This window comes from Rhinatrema bivittatum, chromosome 2, assembly GCF_901001135.1.
Source record: "Rhinatrema bivittatum chromosome 2, aRhiBiv1.1, whole genome shotgun sequence".
Taxonomy (NCBI): domain Eukaryota; kingdom Metazoa; phylum Chordata; class Amphibia; order Gymnophiona; family Rhinatrematidae; genus Rhinatrema; species Rhinatrema bivittatum.
This window is the reverse complement of record NC_042616.1, coordinates 761,381,193-761,400,730: the sequence shown is the minus strand read 5'-3', so window position 1 is coordinate 761,400,730 and position 19,538 is coordinate 761,381,193. Positions and strand designations below refer to the sequence as shown.

Here is a 19,538-nt window from a genome sequence, read left to right as displayed (position 1 = left end):
AGTTACATTCCTAAACAAACATTCTGGCCTCCCATTTCTTTTACCAGACCTCTCACCCATGTTATTACTACTGCTTTATGTATCTGTCCCAAGAATGCTCAAATTCTTCTAGGCTTGTTTTCCACTTTCTCTACTGAATAGGAGGTTGATTTTCAAAATTCATTGGGCTAAAATCTGTGTTTAAGCCAGACAAATGTAACTGGCTGAAAATACCCCCCCCCCCCCCCTGCTGCTGATCAACTAAATTTGCCCAACCAAAATTGCATTCTATACAAATTCAACAGGTCAATAGGTGTCTGAGGCATTCCAAGGGCAGGTGTCTGAATTTAGCTGATTAGTACTATACTTATCCATAACTGGCTATGCTAAATCTATATATATTTTCTCAGAACACCTAGCTGGTTAGGTTGAGATGAAAATTTTCTTAAAGAAAATCTATCTCTAGGTGGTAAATATCTAGAATAGCCTATCAGCAAATTGGTATTGCATCATATTTCCTATAAGCCTGACTTTCTCCAATACAATATAATTTAATATATAGCTTTGTGTACAGAAATATCCTTCATTGCTTCACTGTCAAACATGGATGACTATTTTAGAGTAACAGGCCAGGATAACAATTGGCAGGAGTTGGAGGGAGTTTACTAGTAAGCAGGTGAGACACTGGTAGGTTCTTTCACACAGTAGATGATAGATTTTCTTCTTGTATCTGGTTAGATTATATATTACAGAAGAAAGATTGATTAAAGCAGAGAGAAGCTGAAGGGGATATAGAAATAAGGGATGATTGCTACCTCACCCTGACAAGTCTTGTTTATTTCCCATTGTGTCTATGGACTTGTAACCCTTTTTTTCTTATAGAAATAAAGTGCAAATCCATAAACAAAAGGAGAAAAACAAGGACAGGGTTAACCTGTTCCATTGCCGGACTCTATGCCATCCTGCACATAAAGGGCCACACCGCCTCCGGGTGCACCTCTCTGTCATTGCGATATAATTTGTACCCCGGTATAGCACTGTCCCATTGGTTGTCCTCCTTCCACCATGTCTCTGAGATGCCAATTAAGTCTATGTCATCATTCACTGCTATACATTCTAATTCTCCCATCCTACTTCTTAGACTTCTGGCATTAACATACAAACATTTCAAAGTTAGTTTTTTGTTTGTATTTTCATTCTGCTTTTTAATTGATAGGGATAAATTAGAATTTTTTAGCTCAGGTGAGTTTTTAGTTACAGGCACTTGGACTACTTTTCTTATTATTGGAACCTCACTGTCAGGATGCCCTAATTCTAATGCATTATTAGTATCCTTTGAAGATACCTCTCTCCGAACCATGCGCTGCTGAGCGACTGTCGGCTTTCCCCTTTGTTCAAGTTTAAAAGTTGCTCTATCTCCTTTTTAAAGGTACCAGCCAGCAGTCTGGTTCCACCCTGGTTAAGGTGGAACCCATCCCTTCGGAAGGGACTCCCCCTTCCCCAAAAGGTTCCCAAGTTCCTAACAAAACTGAATCCCTCTTCCTTGCACCATCGTCTCATCCACGCATTGAGACTCTGGAGCTCTGCCTGCCTCTGGTGACCTGCGCGTGGAACAGGAGGCATTTCAGAGAATGCTATCCTGGAGGTTCTGGATTTAAGCTTTCTACCCAAGAGCCTAAATTTGGCTTCCAGAATCTCTCTCCCACATTTTCCTATGTTGTTGGTGCCCACATGTACCACGATAGCTGGCTCCTCCCCAGCACGGTCTAAAATCCTATCTAGGTGACGCGTGAGGTCCGCCTCCTTCGCACCAGGTAGGCATGTTCCCAGGCGATCCTCACACCCACCAGCCACCCAGCAATCTACATTCCTAATATTGGAATCACCAACTATGACGACCGACCTAACCCTTCCCTCCTGGGCAGTAGGCTTTGGGGAGATATCCTCAGTGCGAAAGGACAATGGATCACCTGGAGAGCAGGTCCTTGCTACAGGATCCTTTCCTGCTGCACCAGGTTGATGCTCTCCAATCATGAGACCTTCTTCCTCCAAGGCAGCACCAGGGCTGCCAGTCTGAAGTTGGGACTTGGCTACTATGTCCCTGAAGGTCTCATCTATATCCCTCTCTGTCTGCCTCAGTACTATCAAGGCTCATGCGTTCTCCCTTTGAGCCCATAGATTGCTGCGATGTTAAATTTCTTACATGGAAAGTTCTCTCCTAGTAGCTATTACATCTGCTAGAAGAGTTAGTGAGTTACAAGCACTTGTAACATACTCACCCTATACCAGGTTCCTACATGACCGAATGGTCTTCCGTACTCACCCTAAATTCCTTCCCAAGGTGGTTACAGATTTCCACTTGAATCAGTCTATAAATTTGCCCACATTATTTCCAAGACCTCACTCTCACCACAACGAACGAGTTTTACATCCCTTGGACTGTAAACGCACGCTAGCGTACTATCTAGACTGCACTAGAATCCATAGAAAATCCACCCAGCTCTTTTGTTTCTTTTGACAAAAACAAACCGGTTATGGCAGTGGACAAACAAAGTCTCTCCAACTGGCTAGCAGATTGTATAGCCTTCTGCTATGAAAAAGCAGGCCTTTCTCTCCAGGGACCAGTAAAGGCGCACTCAGAGCAATGGCAACCTCAGTAGCACACTATCGTTCAGTACCGATTGCTGACATCTGCAATGCTGCAACATGGAACTCTCTTCACACATTTGCAGCTCATTACTGCCTGGAGAAAGAAGGACAAGATTTAGCCTTTGGACAATCTGTCTTAAAGAACTTATTTCCAGTATAATCCCAACTCCTTCCACATCCAACCTGCTGTGATTTCAGGCTGCCTCATATTTTCCAATAGTACACCAGTTGTTGTGCCTGTTGCACAAGTTGTATGCTGTTGGTCCAAAACAAAGATGACTCAGCCTGTAGCTTCCTAATCACACATATGTGAGGACTATCATCCTGCTTGTCCTGGGATAACAAAAACATAATGACATATAATATTTTATTATCTTTATTTGTTTTTCACAAAATATTTCCCAGAAAAACCCTTCTTTTAAAATTTCAAAGCACAAACCCAAGGAATACCCATTTCAGAACCCAAACCTATACTCACACACCATTCATACTACCGGATCGGGAGGATGAACAGAGTATAGCTGATGATAAAAAGAAAAGGATGTGATTATTTGGCAGTTACAAAAATTTATTGTAATAAGAATCTTTTTCTGCTTGTAGAAAAATTTGTTTTGAAAATGAAAGTAATATTTGCAAAATTTTAATATATAAGAAAAGTTTTTGGGGATAATAAGGTTTTTAGAAAATTTGTGTGAAAGGTAATATGAATGGTGTGTGAGTATAGGTTTGGGTTCTGAAGTGGGTATTCCTTGGGTTTGTGCTTTGAAATTTTAAAAGAAGGGGTTTTCTGGGAAATATTTTGTGAAAAACAAATAAAGATTATAAAATATTATATGTCACTTTGTTTTTGTCCTGGGATAAAGCAAAATTGCTTACCTGTAATAGATGTTATCTTAGGACAGCAGGATGTAGTCCTCACGAAACCCACCTGCCTCCCCGCAGAGTTGGGTCCGAAACATTTTATTATTTTATTTTTTCGCTTACACTTACTGCTACAAACAAGACTGAAGGGAGACCCCTGTGGCTCGAGGGATAATGGCATGCTGGGCAAGTTCAGTGGGCTCAGTGTGCCAGTCAAATGTTTCTAGAAACTTTGATAGAAAGTTTCCGTGATAGGGCTCCGTCCAGTAATGTCATCCATATGTGAGGACTACATCCTGCTGTCCTGGGATAACACCTATTACAGGTAAGCAATTTTGCTTTGCAGAAAGACTAAATGAATTCTTTGCTTCCATGTTTACGAATGAGGATGTTGGAGAGATACCAGTTCCGGAGATGGTTTTCAAGAGTGATGAGTCAGACGAACTGAACCAAATCACTGTGAACCGGAAGATGTAGTTGACCAGATTGACAAACTAAAAAGTAGCAAATCACCTGGACGGGATGGTATGCATCCTAGGGTACTAAAGGAATTAAAAAAATGAAATTTCCGATCTATTATTTAAAATGTGTAACCTATCATTAAAATCATCCATTGTACCTAAAGACTGGCGAGTGGCCAATGTAACCCCAATATTTAAAAAATAGCTCCAGGGGTGATCCGAGTAACAGTAGACCAGTGAGCCTGACTTCAGTGCTGGGAAAAATAGTGGAAACTGTTCTAAAGATCAAAATCGTAGAGCATATAGAAAGACATGGTTTAATGGAACACAGTCAACATGGATTTACCCAAGGGAAGTCTTGCCTAACAAATCTGCTTCAGTTTTTTTGAAGGGGTTAATAAACATGTGGTTAAAGGTGAACTGGTATATGTAGTGTATTTGGATTTTCAGAAGGCATTTGACAAAGTCCCTCATGAGAGGCTTCTAAGAAAACTAAAAAGTCATGAGATAGGAAGTGATGTCCTTTCGTGGATTACAGACTGGTTAAAAGACAGGAAAGAGAGAGTAGGATTAAATGGTCAATTTTCTTAGTGGAAAAAGGTAAACAAAGGAGTGCCTCAGGGATCTGTACTTGGACCGATGCTTTTTAATATATTAATGATCTAGAATAGGGTACGAAGAATGAGGTGATTAAATTTGCATATGGCACAAAATTATTCAGAGTAGTTAAATCACAACTAGATTGTAATAAATTGCAAATAGACCTTGTAAGGCTGGAAGATTGGGCAAGATGAAAATTAATGTGGACAAGTGCATACATATAGGGAAAAATAACCCATGCTGTAGTTTTATGATGTTAGGTTCAATATTAGGAGTTACCACCTAGGAAAAAGATCTAAGTGTCATAGTGGATAATTCACTGAAATCGTCTGCTCATTGTGCTGCGTTAGTCAAAAAACCAAACAAAATTTTTGGAATTATTAGGAAGGGAAAGGTGTATAAAATGGAGAATGTCATAATCGCTCTGTATCGCTTCGTGGGGAGAGCTCACCTTGTAAAAACTGTGTGTAGTTCTGGTTGCTCTTCTCTGGAGAAGGTACAGAGAAGAGCAACCAAAATGATAAAGGGCATAGAACGGCTTCCCTACGAAGAAAGGCTAAAAAGGTTAGGGCTGAAGAAGAGACAGCTAAGGAAGGATATGATAGAGGTCTATAAAATCATGATAGGACTTGAATGGGTAAATACGAATTGGTTATTTACTCTTTCAGATAATATAAGGACTAGGGGCACTCCATAAATTTAGCAAGTTGCACATTTAAAACAAATCAGAGAAAATTCTTTTCACTCAACACACAATTAAGCTCTGGAATTCATTGCCAGAGGATATGGTCAAGGCAGTTAATATAACTGGGTTTAAAAAAGGCTTTGATAAGTTCCTAGGGAGAAGTCCATAAACTGCTATTAATCATGTTGACTTGGCGCATAGCTACTGCTTATTACCAGCATCAATAGCATAGGATTTATTTAATGTTTGGGTACATGCCAGGTGCTTGTAACCTGGATTGGCCATTGTTGGAAGCGGGATGCTGGGCTTAATGGACCCTCTGTCTGATACATGGGACAATACAGTACACTGCGCGCCGGAGCGCACCGTTAACCTGCGCTAGCTTTACCCCTTATTCAGTAAGAGGTCGAAAACATGCAACCAACCCCCCCCCCCCCCCCCCCCCGAAACTAATAGCGCCCGCAACATGCAAATGCATGTTGATGGCCCTATTAGTTATTCCTGTGCGATTCACTAAGTAAAATGTGCAGCCAAGCCTCACGTTTTACTTTCAGAAATTAGCGCCTACCAAAAGGTAGGCGTTATTCTCACAGGACAAACAGGATGGTAGTCCTCACATATGGGTGACATCATCAGGATGGAGCCCAATCACGGAAAACTTCTGACAAAGTTTCCAGAATTTTGACTGGCCCCTACTGGGCATGCCCAGCATGGTACTAACCCTGCTGCCAGCAGGGGTCCCCCTTCAGTCTTCTTTTTTTCCGCGCAGCAGTAGCCTCGCGGTAAAGGAGCTCTGAAGAGATTCCTGACTGGAATTTTCCTCACGGAATTACTAAAAAAATTGCCCCACAGGGGTCCCTCCTCTACCTTCTGTAAGTCTGTGGTACTCTGGTAAGGGGAACTCTGGTAAGGGGAACTCTGGTAAGGGGACGTCTGCGGTACTCTGGTAAGGGGAATGGAACAGCTTCCCTACGAGGAAAGACTAAAGAGGTTAGGACTTTTCAGCTTGGAGAAGAGACAACTGAGGGGGGATATGATAGAGGTGTTTAAAATCATGAGAGGTCTAGAACGGGTAGATGTGAATCGGTTATTTACTCTTTCGGATAATAGAAAGACTAGGGGGCACTCCATGAAGTTAGCATGGGGCACATTTAAAACTAATCGGAGAAAGTTCTTTTTTACTCAACGCACAATTAAACTCTGGAATTTGTTGCCAGAGGATGTGGTTAGTGCAGTTAGTATAGCTGTGTTTAAGAAAGGATTGGATAAGTTCTTGGAGGAGAAGTCCATTACCTGCTATTAAGTTCACTTAGAGAATAGCCACTGCCATTAGCAATGGAAACATGGAATAGACTTAGTTTTTGGGTACTTGCCAGGTTCTTATGGCCTGGATTGGCCACTGTTGGAAATAGGATGCTGGGCTTGATGGACTCTTGGTCTGACCCAGTATGGCATTTTCTTATGTTCTTATGCCTCAGCCATTGATGCCTATACGTTCCTCGCCACCGATCCAACCATCGGTGCCGATACGTCCATCGGCGCCACCGAGCCATCCATCAATGCCTATACCGGTGCCTTCGATGCCATCGTCGGTGCCTCCGATAATTCCTCCGATTCCTTCGGAGCCTAGACCAGGACCTTCAGGTATCCAACCACCCTGTCCCCCTCTACTTCCTAGAGGAAAGGGTGTTGATCCTTATGATACCTGGGGAGATGATACCTCATCAGACACTGATGACTTACCTTCACCACCTTCACCCGCTGAGAGTAGAAAGCGTTCTCCTCCAGAGGACCTCTCATTTATAAATTTTGAGAAGGAAATGGCTGAATTGGTTCCTTTTCAATTGCAGACGGAACAGGATGATAGGCACCAGATGATGGAGTTGCTCCAATTCCTGGATGCCCCCAAGGTAATAACCTCTATTCCCGTCCACCAGGTTCTTCTTGATCTCCTCAAAAAGAACTGGGAAAATCCAGGAACAATTGCTCCAGTACACAGGAAAGCTGACACTACTTATTTAGTACAGTCATTCCCAGGTTTTCAGAAGTCACAGCTTGATCACCACTCAGTCGTGGTAGAGTCTGCACAAAAGAGGGCAAAAAGGTCAAAATCTCACTCGTCTACCCCTCCTGGTAAGGAACAAAAATTCCTAGACAACATTGGTCGCCGGGTATTCCAAGGGGCCATACTGATCTCCCGAATTGCTGCTTATCAGCTTTATATTTATTTATTTATTTATTATTTATTTGTTTGTTTATTTATTATTTTTATATACTGATGTTCCTGTATAATATACATATCGCACCGGTTTACAGTGCGATATGTATGTTATTATATGACCCAATATAACAGGGTTATCTTTAAGCAGATACAGGACTTCTCAGACTCCCTGCCTCACTAATTCCAGGACCAACTGCAAACCCTTGTAAGCAAAGGTTTTGAGGCAGGCAAGCATGAGATCAGAACATCTTATGACATTTTTGACACCTCTACCAGAGTGTTTGCAGCTGTTATTTCGGCGAGACGGTGGGCCTGGCTCAAGTCTTCTGACCTTCGCCCAGAAGTGCAAGACCGTTTGTCCAACCTGCCTTGTGTAGGAGATAATCTGTTCAGCGAACAGATCCAACGGACGGTGGCCGAATTAAAAGACCATCATGAGACCCTAAGACAGCTCTCTTCAATGCCTTCCGACTTCTCCTCAAAGCAGCCCTTTAGAAAGGACTCTAAGAAGTCATTCTACCGTCCAAGAAAGTCCTACCCGCCACCAGCCAGATCCCTTATCAAAAGCCTCAGTCTCATCAAACCCGAAAACAAAAACCACAAGCAGCTCCCCAGCCGGGGCCTGCTTCAGGTTTTTGACTACCACTTGGAGAGCAGCAGCCAGATTCCTCTGTCGCACATACCAGTGGGAGGTCAACTGTGCCACTTCCACAACATGTGGCATTCAATTACATCCGACCAATGGGTATTGGCAATCATTGCTCAGGGTTACCATCTGAACTTTCTCGCCCTGCCACCGGACTCCCCACCTCTGCAGACTTGGAGAACGTCCGACCACTCCATTCTTCTGGATCAAGGGGTCTCCCTCCTCCAGTCAAGAGCAATAGAACCCATTCCCCCTCTAGCAAGGCCTAGGGTACTTCCAAAAATCGGGGGGGGGGTGTCCATCCTATTCTAGATCTACGGGCCCTCAACAAGTACCTCCAGCGAGAAAAGTTCAAGATGGTCACCTTGGGATCGCTTCTATCTCTTCTACAAAGAGGAGACTGGCTCTGCTCTCTGGACCTCCAGGACACATACATCCATATTGCGATGTCCAACTCATCGCAAATACCTGAGATTCCTAGTAGGCCTCAAGCACTATCAATACCGAGTGCTTCCATTCAGCCTAGCCTCTGCGCCACGAGTCTTTACAAAATGCTTCGTAGTCATCGCAGTATTCCTCAGGACACAAGGTGTTCACGTCTACCCCTATCTGGACGACTGGTTAATCAGGGCTTCCACTCAGCAAGCTGCTCTGTCGTTCCTCAGTCTAACCTTACACACTCTAATTTCGTTAGGGTTTCTTGTCAATTACGACGAATCCTACTTAGTCCCATCTCAAACCTTATCGTTCATTGGGGCAGACTTGGACACCTTACAGGCAAAAGCTTTCCTGCCTCGACAACGAGCACTGACTCTCGTGTCTCTTGCTTACCAACTGCAATCTCAACACGCTGCGACTGCACGCCAATTTCTTGTCCTCCTGGAACACATGGCGTCCTCCTGGGACACATGGCGTCCTCAGGCCCACTTGGCCATGAGGCTCATGCACTGGACTCTGAGGTCTCAATGGACTCAAGCTTTTCAGCCTCTGTTGACCATTGTCCAAGTCACCAACTCATTCCGTCTGTCCCTCGCCTGGTGGAAGAATCAGACCAATCTTCTCCAGGGTTTGCCCTTCCAGGTTCTGAATCCTCAAATCATTCTCACCACCGACGCTTCCAACCTCGGTTGGGGAGCCACGTAGCCGATCTGCAGACACAAGGCTCTTGGTCTCCAGAGGAAGCTAAACACCAAATAAATTTCCTGGAACTTCGAGCAATAAGATATGCTCTCAGGACCTTTCAGGATCGCCTGTCAAATAAGGTCATCCTAATTCAAACAGACACCAGGTGGCCATGTGGTACATCAACAAACAGGGAGGCACAGGCTCCTTCCTCCTGTATCGGGAAGCTGCGCAGATTTGGGCAGAAGCCCTCTCCCATTCGATGTACCTCAGGGCCACCTACTTGCCGGGAGTGGACAATGTGCTGGCGGACAAGCTGAGTCACGTCTTTCAACCGCTCGGTAGCGATCTCCATCTTCCAACAATGGTGATATCCTTAGATAGACCTCTTTGCGTCCCCTCAGAACCACAAAGTGAACAACTACTGCTCCCTCATTCGCAGCGAACACTCTCAGCCCAGAGACGCATTCTCCCTCTCATGAGCAACCGGTCTGCTTTATGCTTTCCCTCCACTTCTTCTCTCGAAGACTTGTGAAGTTACGTCAGGACAAGGGAACCATGATCCTGATAGCACCTCACTGGCCACGCCAAGTGTGGTTTCCAATACATCAGGATCTCTCCATCTGCAGGCACATTCCCTTGGGAAAGGACCCGCTCCTGATCACTCAAAACGACGGGTGCCTACACCATCCCAATCTTCAAGCTTCTTCACTCTTGTGAACTTCGATATCTCATATGGAAAGTGATTTTCCTTTTGGCTATCACTTCAGCTCGCAGAGTTAGTGAATTGCAAGCTCTAGTTACCTATCCGCCTTACACTAAACTTCTGCAGGACCGGGCGGTACTCCGCACTCACCCTAAATTCTTACCTAAGGTAGTCTCGGATTTTCATCTAAACCAATCCATCATACTACCTACCTTTTTTCCCAGGTCCCATGCCAACCCAGGAGAACAGGCTCTGCATACCCTTGACTGTAAATCGGCTCTAGCGTTTTACCTAGACCATACAGCTGCCCACAGGGAAAGCACTCAATTGTTCGTCTCTTTCCACCCTAACAAGTTGGGAAAGCCTGTGGGTAAGCAGACTCTCTCCTCCTGGTTGGCGGACTGCATATCCTTTTCTATCAGCAAGCAGGCATTCTATTTCAAGACCGTGTTAAAGCACACTCTGTGAGGGCCATGGCGACTTCAGTAACACACCTACGATCGGTGCCGCTTCCTGACATTTGCAGGGCTGCCACCTGGAGTTCTCGCCACACGATTGCAGCCCACTACTGCTTGGACAAAGCCGTAAGACAAGATTCCATCTTCGGCCAATCTGTCCTTTGCAACTTATTTACAACGTGACGTACCTACACCCTTCCGCCTGCCCGGTGGGGTTGAGAATGCCCTCTCCCAAATTCCACCCCACTTGTTGTGCCTGTTGCAGGCCTTTGGGTACATTTGGTGCATGTTCGGACATCCTCAGCTCGGTACTCACCCATATGTGAGGACTACCATCTGCTTGTCCTGTGAGAAAGCAAATGTTGCTTACCTGTAACAGGTGTTCTCACAGGACAGCAGGATGTATGTCACCCATATGTGAGGAGTAACATCCTGCTGTCCTGTGAGAACACCTGTTACAGGTAAGCAACATTTGCTATTTCTGCCGGCTCCGGGATGTCCACAGAAAAGCAGTAAAAACTGCTTTTCTGTACACCCTTCAACTTAATATCATGGTGATATTAAGTCGGAGGTCCCAAAAGTTAAAAATAATTTAAAAAAACAAATTTTAAATTGGCTGGCGGGTTGAAAACCGGACGCTCAATTTTGCCGGCGTCTGGTTTCTGAACCCGTAACTGTCAGCGGGTTTGAGAACCCTCACCGGCAAAATTGAGTGTCAGCTGTCAAACTCGCTGATCGCCGCTGCTCTTTTTACCGCAGGCCCTCATTTAAATACTGAATCGTGTGCACAGAAGAGTGGCCTATGCGCTCTCCTGCGACTTTTACTGAATCGGCCTGACAGGCAACTTATGTTCTTAATGGGATTACTCTATCACAGGAAACTTGAATTCAGGTTTTCCCTCTGTTGGAGCCAGAGGAGCTCAAATGAATTATAGAATCAATACTACTGTGATCAACCCATATTGGCACAGGATCTGCTTACACTCTAGCTCTTGGCCAGCAAAGAAACCTGGAGCTGCTGGGGGCTTAGATTTATACAATAAAGATGTACAGAATGTATTTTAAATGGTAATCTACACCTAGCCAGGGTACTGCTTGAGGGCTTTAAAAGGACATAGTAGGGGAGGATGTTGGTCTTCTAGATCATCATAATTTCATTTTTTTGGTATACAGGCAGTGAGATGTGAATTGGGAAAGCTTATGGGTAAAATGTGAAACCTTGAATAACACTTTTTGGACTAGTGCTGTTTGGTTTCTATAGCATGTGCCCCTACCTAAAGCGGGGCCTTTCCATGTTGAGAAGCACATATTGAAGGGACCAGGTGACAATGTTAACTGGGGTGGCATAAATTGAACATAGAGCTCAAGATGTGAACTGGAAAAGTTGTTTGTCTCGTCCTCCCCCCCCCCCCCCCCCACCCCCAAAAAAAAAATCATTAATATTACAGGTTGGTTCAATGTTTAAAATGTTAAAATTCTTTGCTAGCTTTACCATTCTCAATTTCAGATGTATGCGTTTTTCATATGACACGTGCCAGACATTCCCAGGTAGAACAGCAGCACATTATTAATGTTGAAAAAGCTATGGAGATTCTCTCAGAACCAACTCCTCCGTTTTATGTGGACCATCAGCAACTTAAGGTGAGTTGTTAACTGCCTTTATTTGATTTTATAGTAATCCTTAGTTGAGTTCAGCAGTAAATATATCATAGTTGTACAATGAAGACTAATGCTATTGCATGGTACCAAAGCCCAGTGCCTTGGATATTTGGAACAGTGGCATACCATCCATAGTGCACAATGGTGCACAGGCATCACTATTTATTTATTATTTATTTAAAAACTTTTCTATACCGTCATTAAGTTAAATAACCATCACAACGGTTTACAGAAGGGCACGATAATAAAAAATGGGTGGTATAGCTGAGAAAAGTGGTGTGCTGTGCACCACACACCTCCACTGGGGCTTGAGCTCTCCCATTCTGGAACTGTGCTGGTTCCCATTCTGAAAGTAGTGTAGCATGGGCCTGCGCAGGCGGGAAGAGGAAATACTATGGCTTCCCCTCTCCACCACCACCCCCCCCCCCCCCCTTTTTTTAGGAAGAACCGTGGAGATGGAACTTTTACAGGAGCAGAAGCATGCAAAGAGCCTTGTGCAACATTGCTTTTCACAGGATAGAGAGCAGCAATTGGTTTAAAAAGTAAGCTTGTGCTTGAAGGCAGCCTATGATGTCTCAATATAAATCTGCTGCACCCACAGGAGATGAATGTGAAAGCAAAGAAGGAGGGTCATCTGAGGCAGCTGCGAGGTAAAAAGAAAAGATGACTTTGTAAAGCAGCCAAATTTAGCAGAAAAGCCACTTATTTAGCAAATCTTGTTGAAATGCTAATAAACTGGTCAAGACAGCTGCTTGGGGACAATCAGTGGGTGCTCATTACAAGAGGTAAACAAATGCTTGCTCTGGTACTTTGGAAATTCCCCAAGAATGTCTGCGGCATCTTTCATCAGCTGAAAGAGCTGCAGGGCCTGCCCATGGACTAGAGAGTAATAGGAGGAAAAGCCACGGGGCCTACTCACGATATCTGGAGCAGTAGGAAGAACAGCTAAAGTGCCGCATGTGACCAGGAGTTGGAGGAAGAGCAGCTTCATGGCCCCTTATGGTTAGAAGGTATGGGAGCTGAAGGGGTACGCTGCCTGCTGTGTGTGCCTCTAGAGGGGGGAACAAGTGAGAAAGAGAGAGAGTGCATAAGTGTTTGTGTATATATGTGAGAGAGAACAAAAGGGCATGTGTGTCTAAGAGCAAGAGGACGTGTGTGTGTGACATGTGAGCGAGAGAATGTGCCTGTGTGTGCGAGCAAGAGAGCATGTGTGTGTGTGAGCAAGACAACATATGCATTCATGTGTGTTTGTGTATGCGACAGTGGCTAAGCCAGAAATTAATTTTTGGGGGGCCCAAAGTTAACATGGGTGATAGTTGACATACAAATCTAGGCCCTACTATTTGTATTCTTATCAATAAGTAATGCCTTAGAATGCATCTGACAGAGGATTTGTAAGTAGTTTTATCCCAGGACAAGTAGGATGCTAGTCCTCACATATGGGTGACATCAGTAATGGAGCCCTATACGGAAAAACTTGTCAAAGTTTCTAGAAACTTTTGACTGGCACAGTGTGTCCACTGAGCATGCTCAGCATGCCATGATATTCTCAGCCACAGGGGTCTCTCTTCAGTCTTCTTTTTTCCGCAAAGCAGTTAGCCTCGTGCTTAATTGGAGTCCTGTGGTGAATTTCACCATATTTCTAAAACAACACCGAAAAACTTCAAAACCGCAGGGGTCTCCCGTTATTACCACCGCGGTAAGTTTTTTCTTTTTCCTGTCTGTTCCGCACCGTTTTTTTAGCCGAAAGTCGTCGACGGCTGTCCGACTACATAATGGCTACGGGATTTAAGAAATGCCGATTTGCTGTCAAACAATGTCCATCACGGACCCACACTTGGAGTGGGTGCTTTGTCTCGGTGAGAGATACGATGTCTTAACCTGCCCGAAGTGTGCCAAAATGACGCCAAAGGGCAGGAGACTCCGGATGGAGAAAATGGAACATCTGTTCCATTTACAATTGATACCTTCAACTTTGACATCCACGCAGTTGTCTCTGGCTGGAGCAGTCCACAAAGTTGTCCTGAAGAAAAGACAACTGGATGCAGGGGGTGATAGATCACCAACCCCGTCGATATCCTCGATAAAATCAACGTCGGTCATCGAGAAAAGCACCGACCACAAACAGAAGCATCGGAGGCCTCACGATCCCGAGACCGACCTGATATCCGGCACTCCAACGAAGGATCCAGCACCTCCGTATAAGAAACCTCAGAGAGATGACGCTTCATCGAGGCCTACCACCCCACGGTGATCCCCACCGATATCGATGCCGGGAACCGTAGCTCCTCAGGGCTCTGCAGAGGTACCGGAATCGCCTTCACTGCCTCCCCCCATAGCTGCTCTGGTCTCACCAGCTATGCGGGTGGAACTGGACGGCTATATTCGCCAGGCAGTGAGGAATGCGCTCCTCCATGCTGGCACCGGCTCTACCTTCGAAGCCAGTGCCAATGCCAGTGCTGTCTCCATCGATTTCATCGACGCCAGTGCCGATGCCATTACTGGATCCATCGATGCCTCTACCGGTTCCGTCCAGGGATCCATCGACGCCAGTACTGATGCCCTGTCCAGTTCCATCGCCGATTCCATCAATGCCAATGCCAGATTTATCCCTTCTTGCACCGATTCTACAAAAATTAGATACAATTATCAGTGCAATTCCTACAAAACCTCGGGAACTGCCTATACCACTACCGAGGGGAGAAGATACCGTCGAAGAAACACCAATTCCAGATCCGATCCTGGGTCCATCGGGGATTCCATGACCAATACCACCAATATCCCCCATCGAAGCCTAGAGCATCATCGATATCAAAGATATCTCGACCTCAGACCCCTGATACATGGAAGGATACAGACACTGATACTGCTTCCGAAGAAGTCTTCTCGGAGCCATCGCCTCCAGAGGAACATAGAAAATCCCCTCCGGAGGACTTATCCTTCTCCAACGTCATCAAGGATATGGCTGACACCATTCCTTTTCAATTACAGTCGGAAGAAGACACTAGGCAAAAAACCCTAGAGGTGTTACAGTTCGTGGACCCTCCTAAAAAGGTTTTAGCCATCCCAGTCCACGAGGTACTCATAGACCTGATGAACAGGTTATGGGGGCATCCATGCTCCATACCTCCGGTCAACAAGAGGACTGATGCGACATACCTGGTTCAACACATTCCAGGATTCCAGAAGACTCCACTATCTCACCAGTCAGTGGTAGTTGAGTCAGCACAAAAGAAATCAAAAAGGCTGAAAACTCATTCCTCAACTCCACCAGGAAGAGACAGCAGGTTCCTAGACAACATTGGTAGGAAGATGTTTCAGGGATCCATGTTAGTTTCCAGGATTGCGTCCTACCAATTATATATGATGCAATACCAGCGTAACTTATGGAAGCAAATACAAGAACTTTCTGAAACTCTTCCCCAGCAATTTCAGGAGTCTTTCTCTGACATAATTCATAAAGGTCTGGAAGTGGGCAAACACGAGGTTCGTGCAGCATATGATAGTTTTGAAACGGCATCAAGACTATCAGCCACAGGGATAAGTGCTCGAAGATGGGCCTGGCTCAGGGCCTCAGATTTGAGACCTGAAATTCAGGAGAAATTGGCTGACCTCCCTTGTGCAGGGGACAACCTCTTCGGAGATAAGGTGAAAGAAGCGGTTTCCCTCCTAAAGGAACATTCAGAAACCCTGAAACAACTATCTTCGGTTCCTCAGGAATCTCAAATACCATCAAGAAGACTCCCGAGAAAAGAGTCCAAGCGTCCATATTATAGCCCTAGGCGTTATTATCCACCTCCTGCCTGGGGAAGCTCATCCAGACCAACTCAGAGAACACAGTCTCCTCAACCAAGACAACCTAGGACTCAACCCCCTCCTCAAACAGGAGCAACATCGGGGTTTTGAGAAACTACCAGAGAGCAGCAGCCTGTCTACCAATCCGACCCCAAGTTTGCCAGTAGGAGGTCGGATTGCTTTCTTCCAACACAATTGGTCTCACATAACAGACCAATGGGTACTCTCCATCACATCTCACAGGTACCACTTGGACTTTCTCACTGTACCAAACGACACTCCACCCACCTCGTTTTGGACAGCAAACAACCAATCCACACTCTTAACAAACAGAATTATCCACCCTTCTGAGAGCCAGGGCCGTGGAACCAATTCCCCGGCCTCAGCAGGGCAGAGGATTCTACTCCCGTTATTTCCTCATTCCAAAGAAAACAGGAGGCCTATGTCCCATCCTAGATCTCCGTAATCTCAACAAATTTCTGAAAAAAGAAAAATTCAAGATGGTTTCTCTGGGTACCATGTTACCTCTACTTCAAAACGGAGATTGGCTCTGTTCTCTGGATCTACAAGATGCTTACGCTCACATTCCAATATTCCCTCCTCATCGCAAGTATCTGCGATTCCTAGTAGGAAATCAACATTTCCAGTACAGGGTGCTACCATTCGGCCTTGCCTCAGCACCTCGAGTGTTCACAAAGTGTCTAGCAGTGGCAGTTGCCCATCTACACAAGCAAGGCGTACACGTGTTTCCTTACCTGGACAATTGGCTCATCAGAAGCCAAACAAAACAAGGAGCTCTCAGCTCTCTCAAGCTCACAATAACTCTACTCCATTCCTTGAGATTCCTCATCAACTACCAGAATTCCCACTTCACACATCTCACCTGTAACAATTCATCGGAGCAGAATTAAACACCATAACAGCAAAAGCTTTTCTTCCAAAAGACTGAGCACAGACACTAGCCTCATTAGCAAGCTCTCTACGTGCACGCACACAAATAACAGCTCATCAATGTCTCACTTTATTAGGTCACATGACCTCCACAGTTCACGTCACTCCTACGGCCAGATTAGCCATGAGACTCACGCAATGGACACTCAAAACACAATGGATACAAGCCATCCAACCGCTTTCTTATCCAATTCAAGTCACTCAGAAGCTAAAATTCTCGCTCCTATGGTGGACAACCATGAACAACTTGCTCAAAGGGCTACCTTTCCAACAACCGATTACGCAAGTGACCTTAGCTACAGATGCATCCACCTTAGGGTAGGGAGCACACATTGGTTATCTGCAGACTCAAGGTACTTGGACAAAACTCGAAACCACATTTCAAATAAACTTTCTAGAGCTTCGAGCTATACGTTATGCACTACATGCGTTCAAGGACTGCCTTTCCCACCAGACTGTTCTGATACAAACAGACACACAGTAGCCATGTGGTACATCAACAAACAGGGAGGTACGGGCTCGTATCTCCTTTGTCAAGAGGCAGCTCAAATTGGGAACTGGGCCCTAGCACACTTAATGCTCTTATGGGCCACTTATCTAGCAGGAATTCACAATGTACTGGTGGATCGCCTCAGTCGTCAATTCCAACCTCACGAGTGGTCTCTGGATCCAGAAGTGGCGACCAAGATCTTTCACCATTGGGGCCAACCAACAGTAGACTTCTTTGCATCACAAGTGAATTACAAAGTGGGCAATTATTGCTCCCTGTTCAAGCAGAGAAACCGCTTACCAAGGGACGCCTTTGCTTGCCACTGGAAGTCAGGCCTTTTATACGCGTATCCCCCAATACCACTCATAACCAAAACTGGTGAAGCTACAACAAGACAAAGGGTCCATGATACTCATAGCCCCATATTGGCCTCAAAAAGTATGGTTTCCCATACTTCTAGACCTCTCGATCAAAGATCCAATTCACCTGGGCACAGCACCCACGCTCATAACTCAGGATCAGGGCAGGTTGCGTCATCCCAACCTTCAATCCCTATCCCTCACAGCATGGATGTTGAAAGCTTGATTCTGCAGCCTCTCAATCTTTCAACTAATGTCTCTCAAGTGCTTGTAGCTTCACGTAAACCCTCCACACGAAAGAACTATCGTGCTAAGTGGCAACGGTTTACCATGTGGTGCACACAAAATAGTATTGACCCTTTTTCCTGCACTACATCATCTCTATTAGACTATCTATGGCATCTCTCAGACTCTAGTCTTCAGACCTCATCTGTAAGAGTACATTTAAGTGCAATCTCAGCTTATCACAATACAGTTGGGAATGCACCGATTTCAGTACAACCCCTAGTTAATAGGTTTATGAGAGGTTTAATTCAACTTAAACCTCCACACCGACCACCGGTCACGCAATGGGACCTTAATGTGGTCTTAACTAGACTCATGCGTTCTCCTTTTGAACCCATGGATTCCTGTGATGTTAAATTTCTAACTTGGAAGACTATTTTCTTAATAGCCATCACATCTGCAAGAAGGGTTAGTGAGTTACAAGCACTTGTCACATACTCACCCTACACAAAATTCCTACATGATCGAGTGGTACTCTGTACACATCCAAGATTTCTTCCCAAAGTAGTTACAGAATTCCACTTGAATCAATCCATCATCTTGCCTACCTTCTTCCCAAAACCACACTCTCATCAAGGAGAGAGAGCTTTACACACCTTGGACTGTAAGCGTGCACTTGCATACTACTTAGATCGTACTACAGCCCATAGAAAATCCAACCAGCTCTTTGTTTCTTTTGATCCAAACAAGCCTGGAAAAGCAGTAGGCAAGCAAACTCTGTCCAATTGGCTAGCAGATTGCATACAGTTTTGCTATGAAAAAGCAGGCCTTCCTCTCAGGGGTGAGTAAAGGCGCACTCAGTACAAGCAATGTCAACCTCAGTAGCACACTATCATTCAATGCCAATAACTGACATATGTAAGGCCGCAACATGGAGTTCTCTTCACACCTTTGCAGCTCACTACTGTCTCGACAAGGAAGGACGAAAAGACTCAGCCTATGGACAATCTGTCTTAAAGAATGTATTTCCAGTATAATCCCAACTCCTTCCACATCCAACCTTTCGTGATTTCAGGCTGCCTCATTTTTCCCAACAGTAAACCAGTTGTTGTGCCTGTTGCACAAATTGTAACCTGTTGGTCCAATACACAGATGACTCAGCCTGTAGCTTGCTAATCACCCATATGTGAGGACTAGCATCCTGCTTGTCCTGGGATAAAGCAAAATTGCTTACCTTGTAATAGGTGTTATCCCAGGACAGCAGGATGTAGTCCTCACGAAACCCACCCGCCACCCACGGAGTTGGGTCCGATACGTTTTATTATTTTCTTTTTGGCTAACGCTAATTCTTACAAAACAGACTGAAGGGAGACCCCTGTGGCTGAGAATATCATGGCATGCTGAGCATGCTCAGTGGGCACATTGTGCCAGTCAAAAGTTTCTAGAAACTTTGACAGAAGTTTTTCCGTATAGGGCTCCATTACTGATGTCACCCATATGTGAGGACTACATCCTGCTGTCCTGGGATAACACCTATTACAAGGTAAGCAATTTTGCTTTATCATGAGTGTTGCTTTAAAATATTTTAATTCTATTTCAAGCACTTACCAGTATTAAAAATATCTTATTAATCTATATTAATTTATTTTATATTCATTGCAGTTTATAAAT

General features: G+C 44.8%; 1 protein-coding gene across 1 annotated transcript in view; it reads left to right on the top strand.

Moving 5' to 3' along the window:
* The window catches only part of ATAD2 (ATPase family AAA domain containing 2), a 471,993-nt gene that overhangs the window by 408,991 nt on the left and 43,464 nt on the right, over positions 1–19,538 (top strand). The window contains exon 26 of the mRNA XM_029591972.1: positions 11,896–12,029. Within this exon, the coding sequence (XP_029447832.1) occupies positions 11,896–12,029 (134 nt within the window). The remainder of the gene's footprint in view (positions 1–11,895; positions 12,030–19,538) is intronic.